General features: G+C 39.0%; 1 protein-coding gene across 1 annotated transcript in view; it reads right to left on the bottom strand.

Moving 5' to 3' along the window:
• Window positions 1-1460: 1460 nt before the first annotated feature.
• LOC114666479 (oocyte zinc finger protein XlCOF6-like) overlaps window positions 1461-9410 on the bottom strand; it is a 34714-nt gene continuing 26764 nt past the window's right edge. The window contains exon 2 of the mRNA XM_051928001.1: window positions 1461-2721. Within this exon, the coding sequence (XP_051783961.1) occupies window positions 1921-2721 (801 nt within the window). The 3' untranslated portion in view covers window positions 1461-1920. The remainder of the gene's footprint in view (window positions 2722-9410) is intronic.

The following is a 9410-nucleotide window of genomic DNA, read 5'->3' as shown; positions in this document are numbered from 1 at the left end:
TTGGTTGTATAAGTCGAATGTGGAAAACTGACGTTATTGGCACAAGAGATTACGATATGCTAAAGCCCACCTGACAGAGTATCCACGGAGCACGTGGCCTTTTTTTTTCCTATGTATTGTGACTACGTGACCACATACCCGAACTATTCCGAAGCGACGCATGCACCGATTTGTGTTTTTTGTATCTCACACCCTCATACACCTTTATCGTAAGAGCATCCCTTATCTACGATGGAGCGTTCGATCAGAAGAAAATATGAAGCTGGTTTTAAATTAAAAGAAAGAAGAAATTGATAAGTGCGCTGCTGCAGCAAAATTCGATGTGTCTGAGAAACTGATGTGAGTTTGGAGGAGGCAAGAAGATTAAATAAAAATTAAGTGTCGCATTTTTAAATGGCGCATAAATTGGGGTCTGATTTTATGATCGATTTTTCGGGTTTCAAGACCAGACTTATATGTGACTATATATGGTAACCAGTCAATGGAAGGTCTCACAGATTCAGGGTAGAATCGCTGCCAAATGTGCTTTAACTAAGTCCTGAGTAAATAGTCTGAATACTTGTCTCAAAGTAATAGTACAGTTTTTATTTTCAACCAGCTATGTTTCCTGCCAAAGACAGGTAATAGAATAAATGCATAAATGTTTAAAATTAGATGTCTCTTGCCTCATGGGTAACCTCAGTGTCCCTTCTACACCTTTCTTTATTATCCTTGCTCATCTTAACCCGTCTTTGTTTCCTCTCTCAAACTTGTTTCTGCAAAGCATTTACTCAGACTCTTTCATTTAGAGGTACATTGCTCATCTCTTGTCCATTTTTTGACTACATAAATGGTAGATGGACGCCCATTACTCACTGTGAAGATATCATTTATATTCTTGCAAATACTTCATGTGTTTAAAGGTGACTCTAAGCATTCCTCTTTTGCTTTTCCTGTGTATTCTTGTGAGTGTCAAGCCCTCTTGCCTGCCACTGCCTGTCTCAACCGCATTTGACTGAGTAACCGAAGTCAAACCGACCAATCAGACCAAAGCCAAACTATCCAATCAGATTGCACAGAGGAACCGGGAAGACAGACACACACACACACACACACACACACACACACACACACACACACACACACACACACACACACACACACACACAGAGTAGCATTTTATTATATAGCAGTGGATAAAAACATTTTCAAAAATTCCTAAAATCCTGTTTTCAATTTGTCACTCTCAGGTATTCTCAAGTATTGAGTGCTACTTCATAACAGAAAAGTTAATTAAAAGATATGAGCATAAGGCTTCAACTTAACCAAATGTGAAAATAGTGAAAGGAGTTCAATACTTTTTTGAAAGCTCTGCAAATTAGTACCATAACCTGAAAAATACAGGATCTGGAAATGGGTTCTTCACAAGAATCAAAAATTTTCACATGAAACAACACTATTTTTTCATGAGTGATTTGTCATTTATTTTTTTAGCCAAGCTGGAAGTATAGCTTTTTGAATTTTAACATATTACGCCATAAAGGCAGTTCTTGCCAAAAGTTTAGGTACTGTATAAATTCATTAGTGCTCATAGGCTGTATATTTTTCTGTGTTTGCAGATTTTTCCAATTTTGTAGACTGTCAACATAGTTATTTCTAGTTGTACAAGCTTACAGTCATCAGCACCTTGAAACTGGCAACCACAAGTGCAACTCTTTCTAACTCTGTGTTGCCATTTCATTTATCCATGCCTTGAGCCACTGTGTGCAGGTCTGTATTTTGGGCAGCCATAATTAGGTGCTCATCTCTTACTCTTAGTTTGCCTCTGCTTAGCCATCCATATGGCAATGAAGCAAAGGGTTAACATTTATCACCAGATTTATAGTTTTGCCAGTTAGCTTTTCTTCTGTTCCAGCTTTTTTAAAAACTAATCTTTGCTGCCTAGCAAGTTGCACTGCTTTCTCCAACATGAGTTCTTGAGTGCGACTTAAGGCTGCTCTTGTAACAGAATTGTTTGCCACATTCAGAACAGCAGTACGGCTTCTCTCTGGTATGAATTCTTGTATGGATTTGAAGATTCCATTTGGTATAAAATTCCTTTCCACATTCCGAACAACAATACTGCTTCTCTCCAGTGTGAACTCTCATGTGGGTCTGAAGACTGCTCAGTTGTGAAAATCGTTTGCCACATTCAGCACAGCAATAACGTTTCTCTCCCGTGTGAACACTTGTATGCTTCTGAAGATGAACACTGAAAGAAAATCGCTTGCCACATTCAGAACAGCAGAACGGCTTCTCTCCTGTGTGAATTCTCATGTGTTTCTGAAGACCACTGAAATCAGTGAATCGTTTACCACATTCAGAACAGCGATACGGCTTCTCTCCCGTGTGAATTCGTGTGTGAATCTGCAGATTTCTTTTGTTAGAGAATCGCTTTCCACATTCAGAACAACAATACGGCTTCTCTTCACTGTGAATTCGTGTGTGCCTCTGGAGATAGCTTATTTGCGAGAACTGCTTGCCACATTCAGAACAACAATGCCACTTCTTTCCTTTGTGGGTTCTAGCATGACTCTGAAGATGACTACTACTAGAGAAATGTTTGCCACAATCAGAACAGCAATATGGCTTCTCACCGGTGTGAATTCTAGTGTGTACCTGAAGACTGCTACCGTCAGAGAATTGCTTGTCACATTCAGAGCAACAATATGGCTTCTCTCCAGTGTGAATACGTGTGTGTCTCTGAAGGCTGCTGCTTGTGTAGAATCGTTTGCCACATTCAGAACAGCCATAAGGCTTTTCTTGAGTGTGAATTCGTGTGTGTATTTGAAGACCCCAATTGGTGGAAAACTGTTTTCTACATTCATGACAGCAATACTCCTTCTGTCTTTTATGAGTCCACTTATCTTTGTTTCTATATTTTGTCTTAGAACATTTCTTCTGACAAGAAAGCAAAGTTGATGAATCTGTATTATGTACCTGCAGCTGAGTCTTGACTGTATCTGTCCTTTCTGGCTTTTGGCCCCTATACTGTACAGGGGCCAGTATCAAAATCTTGGGTCCAGATGATGATTTCTCCATATTCATCAGAGTCTGTTGTGATCTGCTCTGAAGAGAATTCTGAGTCAATGAAGATAAGGAGAAGCTGTCACTGTCTTGGAAACCTGCAGAAATAAAATAGTAATAAAAAACACATAAATAAAAGTGCATTTAAGAAGTACTCTAAGAGATCTGAGAAGAGGCATTCATTTAACGTAGAATAACTATTCCTGCTGAAATAACCACAAAGCATAAAAAGAGGACTCCATTCCACTTTGTTAATGGTATAATACTTACTTTGTTTTATTGTTTTTTTGCTTAGTACACTGGCTTGATGGCAACTAAGTGCATAAATACATCCATCAATTTATTAAAATATCACTAAAGTGTAATGAAGAAAATAAACAATAATATTTATTTCTATGGCATATTTCCACGAAAAACACGAAGCTCAAACTGCTCTATGAGAAATTGAAGAAAAATGGCCATTACAAAAAAAAAAAGTATAAAAATAAATAACAGACAAAAATGACAAAATAATATAAATTACTTAGAAGCTTATACAATGCAGAACAAGTAAGAACCTGTCTGCATGGCTTAACATTCAGGAGCATTCCCAGACTTGGCTGGTTTGAAAGTTGGAGCATTTTTAAATTTTCCAGTCATTTCATCAAGTTTTGTTTGACAATTGTGTTTATTGCATACTTTGAAACAATGAGTCACACTCAAATAACAATGATAATAGAATGTAATTTCATATACTACTAGTGTACAAGAGCAGCTTCAGCGACAGACTTCTGTCACTGTCCTGCTCCACTGACAGACTGAGGAGAACGTTCCTCTCCCAAACTATGCAACTCTTCAATTCCACCCGGGGAGGTAAAAGTTAACATTATACAAAGTTATTGTCTGTTTTTACCTGCATTATTATCAATCTTTAATTTAATATTGTTTTTTTTATAAGTATGCTGCTGCTGGAGTATGCGAATTTCCCCTTGGGATTAATAAAGTATCTGTCTATCTAGTGTACATAAAGCATGCTTTTTAATATCATTTTACAATATCATGTGGCCAGCTCAAGTGATGAAAAAAATTCATGTGCTACTGTTAGTTGGTTGTGGAGAGCTTGTGGCTAATTGTGGTTGAAGTTTAAGAGTTTCAAAGAAGTACTCAATGATGGTTTAAACTCTGTGCTGAAATTATTAGCTTCACCTAAACATGATGGATAGTAGATCCCTGTGGCATCTTGAAGATAAATTACATTGTCAGAGAAATCCTGAATCATTATAAACTTCAGATAATACAGCCATGAGGTTGTTTTTAGTGTAACAGAAATACTGAGTGCATGTTTAGTCTCTGCAGCATAAAGTGCCACACAGCCCTATTTTAGATATTACAATATAATTAGCTTTTATTTTTATAGTATGTGAACATAATGTCACATACTGTGGGGTGGAAGTTAAAATCTATTGCTAGCTTCTGTATGAAAATCTGCATGTTCTCTGTGTGGCTAGGTATTATTATAACAGATAAATAAGCGTGCTTACATAGAGTAGGGCTGCCAGTGTGGAATGCAGCTTTTGGCTACTTCCCAGTTTGCCTCAGCAGTGTCTGGTTATCGTCCAATTAAGATGCCAAACGTATGACAAGTTTTCTGATAAGCTTAATTAAAAATATAAGAAAAGATTAGAATTTCTGCTTTCTGTTGTAATCAACAAATTGTGTAAGAATGTTCTGTGACCTTTGGATGAAACTGAGCTTATTTTTTTCTAACCGCTTCTTTGAAGATCTCTGTTATAAAAATGCAACTCACTCCCCTATGAGGGGGCTTTTGCACTTAGGCTCTGTAAGGCAAAGACCCTCTACTCACCAAGTGTAAAGAAATAAAAGAATTCTGTTTGTTTGAATAGGTGTCTGCCTGCTGTTGTCTCGACTTCGTCCACAATACCCACTTCGATATTGAGGAGAAGGAGAAGTAAGCTACTGTGACAGAGGTTCACACAAGATGGCAAAGAGCTGCAGAGGTGAGGGGGAAATGTTGTAGAGGCAGAAAATATTTGTAGGCATATAAACACACTGCTGCATTCTTTTAGTAAGAGACGATGAATACAAAAGCAATATCATTACCATCATACTGAATACATGAATATAATTGAGAACTGAAAATATAAATATTGATCAAACATTGTACCTTTTTCTTTTAAATGGCAACACTTGGCTATCCAACCCCACCCTATCCTGCAGCGAGGTATACTCGCTTCACAACTGAACGTGTTTCACTGTTTGGCTATCAGGAGTGGATGTCAAACAAGTAAAAGAAAAAAATATATACAAACATGGATACAAATATACATACAAATCGCAGTAATTGCTCTCAAGGTAAAACAGAAGCTGTAAACTTATTTGTATTTGAAGTTACACAGAATACTTCTCTGCTTTAAGATAGACGAGTGCACAAATTTGCCAATGCTTTTCAAGGGTTCAACTAAAAATCTTTCATCTATCACATGTGCACTGAATAGCCTCCTTGGTGTTATGTTTATCCCCAGAAATATGAGCCAAAAATGATTTTTTTTTCCAACAAAAAAAAAATGTTAAAGACATGTAACAGAAACCAAAAATACCAAAACGTTAAAATAATTACAGTAGAAAAGGAATGGCTAGCGTCCACAGCCATTCTGATGCAGATTTAATATGTGTGCTTTGTATACATTTCGATACAGTCAACAACGCACAGCCCAATGTCGCAATCAGGACAGCAGAAGCACTGCAGAACTTGATCTGCTCCATCAACGTGGCACTTGTGGTTTTTGTAGGCTACCACAGTGCAAGACTTGGTGACTTTTGGATTTTCCCTGACATGTACATGGACAGATGCTGTATTTGAACAGTGCTTAGGGGGCTAACATCTTTCCTTTCCTTCCACTTTGTCATAATCTTTTTGCCTAATTGCCACACAACTGCCGACACCACGGTGAACCTTTACCAGGCATATCAGTGCAGTTCAGTCATACAGTGCTGTATGTGTCAGTTTTACTGCCCATGTCAGCGTGTGAGGACCAGTTCACATTTGTCATCACTATCACTTAATTACTTCTGAAACAAACAAAACATTACAGCTTCTGCAATCAACTGGGTCACATGTTCTGGGCCTGCACCAAATTAACATCATTCTGGACCAAAATTTTTAAATGCCCTTCCGACAGCCTGGGTGTCACAATCCCTTCTAATCCACTAACAGCTGTGTTTGGTGGGCTCACAGAGGGGCTTAAAGTGGAGAAGGACAAACAAACTGTGATTGCCTTTACTTCACTTTTGGCACGCAGACTTATCTTGCTCAACTGGAAGAATCCTAACTCTCCTATTCTAAGTCAGTGGGTAACTGATGTTTTATATTATTTGAATTTGAAAAAAATTAAATTCTCTCATAGAGGATCTGTGCAGAACTTTTTCAAAACCTGGCAGGATCTGATCAATAACATTTTAGAATAAGCATTTAAAGCACTGACGAAGCAGATTCTCTCCCCATTTCCCTTTCTTCTCCATTTATCTTTATTCATTTATTAATTCATCTATTTACTTACTTTTTAAGTTTTACTCTGCTGGCCATGCTCTCTTTCCCAGGGGTGGGGGGTGATTTGTTTTTGATCCTATGTTTGTTAAAATTGATCTATTTGTAAGGAATGTTGTGTGATTACAATAAAATCAATAAAATAAAATAAAAAAAATTACAGCTTCCTGTTTACACAACATTGTGTTTTGGCTGAAGGCCCCACCCCACTCATGAATATTCAGATAAAGTGCAGGAACAATTGTCTGCAAATGACAGCGCATCAGTCTCACAGGTGGCGCAGTGGTAGTGCTGCTGCTTTGCAGTAAGGAGACTGTGGAAGATTGTGGGTTCGCTTCCCAGTTCCTCCCTGTGTGGATAGCGCTTTGAGTACTGAGAAAAGCGCTATATAAATGTAATGAATTATTATTATTATTATTAGTCTGGAGAAGAGGCCTTAAACAGGTCACTGCCTACAAACATCCAATAGTTCTGCTGATCCCAGTCTGGCTAATCAGTTAAATCAGTTTTATAGCTGCTTTGAAAGACAAGGGGACATAAATCTACCTTATGGTCTCACTGTTACTACTCTACACTCTTCTTCTTCTCCTCAACTTCCCCCTCAGATCATTACTGCAAATGATGTCTGCAGCTTATTCAAAAAGCAAAATATTTTAAAAAAGCTGCAGGCCCGGACATTATTTCCCCTTCCACACTCAGGCACTGTACAGACCAGTTGTCTACCGTATTTGTAGACATTTTCAACCAATCCTGGGATCTGTGCACTGTTCCTGCCTGCTTCAAGACCTCCACCATCATTTCAATAGCAAAAAAATCAAAGGTGACAGGCCTGAATGACTACAGACCAGTAGTAGCTTTAACCTCTGTTGTAACGAAGACCTATGAACGCCTCATTCTATATTACCTCTAGAATGCTACAAAAGACTTACTGGACCCATTTCAGTTTGCATACAGAGCCCACCGGTCTGTGGATGATGCAGTGAGTTTAGGTCCAAGTTTTATTTACCATCACCTTGATAAGCCAGGAGCCTATGCGAGGACCTTGTTTATGGACTTTATCTCCACTTTCAATGCAATCAATCCAGAGCTGCTAGATAAGAAACTCGGGCCAGTTAAACCTGACCAGTTCAATCTGCCATTAGATCACAGACTTTCTTACAGATAAGGACATGCGGTTAGACACACACATGTGAACCAATAACCCTTAGCACTGGTGTACCACAGGGATGTGTCCTTTCCCCATTACTCTTCTCGCTTTATACACATGACCGTATCTCTAATGATTTGTCTGTCAAACTTCTTAAATTTGCAAATGACATCACACTAAATGGCCTGATATACAGACAAAAGGTGCAAAATATGACATTGTGGTGCAGCAATAATAATTCAAAAAACCCAGGAAAGAATCACATATTTCAGGAAACAGACACCTGCTCACCTATCAATTATCATAAATGGCTAAGCCATTGGAATGGCAGAATGATTTAAGCTTCTGGGTACTGTGCTGTCACAAAACCTTAGGTGGGACAATAAGGCCGGAGTTATACTTCACGCGGCGGGACAATAAGGCCGGAGTTATACTTCACGCGGCGCGACGCATGCTGCAGCGGACGCTCCTGCTACGCAAGCATTGAAGTGTTTATACTTGCGCATGTTCTTTACGTAAATCTGGAGGAATCTGCAAGGTGGTAGTGCGACATATTATCACGGTCAGAACATGTTCGGCTTTTCTGTGTTGTGAATTGCCTAGAACACCCATTAAATTCCGATGACACCTTACCGCAATATCTCTGAAAAGGATGTGTCCATTCCAGCAAGCATTGGGCACGAGTGAGAAACAATCACTGGAAGTTGCCTCGGCTCATCACAAGGTGAATACAAGCACACACATACACTAGCGTCATTTTAGAGGCACCAAATCCCCAAATCTGCATATCTTTGGAAGGAAACAGGAGCACACTGAGGAAACCCAGCAGGAAAACGTAAACTCCAGGCAGGGAATATCAGCGATGTGACTTACTGCAAGACAGCAGCGTTAACGCTCCGCCACTGTGTCACCCCATGTGTGTAATTATTAACAGTATTCATTATTTAAACAGAATTACTGATTTATCTGTAAAATGTAATATACATACTTTAATGATTTTCATCATGAAAGTGATATCAAGTATAAATCTAAGGATTCTAAATGTGCAGAGAGTTGGAATATCATACATTTAATGTGCTCAGTTTGGCGATCTATTGCTGGCGATTCTAGGAGCAGAGGAAGCCCTAGAAAAAAAGACAGCATAGAAGACGGTATGTGAGACTTTTAAAACGTATCGTGTCATTAAGATCGGGAATATGCGACGCTTGAATATAAAAGCACCATGAACACATTTGTATGTCGGCATTTTGCTTCACCACATCAAACCATTTATCAAATATCGAAGCGCGCACACCGATCTCGTAGGATCCGCAAAGCGGCTTTCTGTCACATGTAGATAGTAAACAGAGACTCTGACATCACATTCCAACTTTTAGCACACTGCACCCCCCGACTTTTTGCTGGTACTGCAACTCGCGCAGACGTCGCGTTAATTTCTGAGGACCTGCTCAGAGGACGCATCAAATGAACGCTCAGAACACGTGGCGGCCATTATGCGGGCGCGTACGTGTTATGAGCGTGAAGTATAAATGAGCCCTAACACCACTTGCCCATCAGAGAATGTTTGTTTTGCGTCAGCTGAGGAAATTTAATCTCCCTCAAGTAATATTGGTCCGATTCTACACAGCCATCACCAAATCCATTCTGACATCATCTATAACTATCTGGTTTGGT

The sequence above is a fragment of the Erpetoichthys calabaricus genome, chromosome 1 (genome assembly GCF_900747795.2).
Source record: "Erpetoichthys calabaricus chromosome 1, fErpCal1.3, whole genome shotgun sequence".
NCBI classification, from domain to species: Eukaryota; Metazoa; Chordata; class Cladistia; order Polypteriformes; family Polypteridae; genus Erpetoichthys; species Erpetoichthys calabaricus.
Note: the sequence above shows the minus strand (reverse complement) of the source record. Positions and strands in the feature narration are given on the sequence as shown.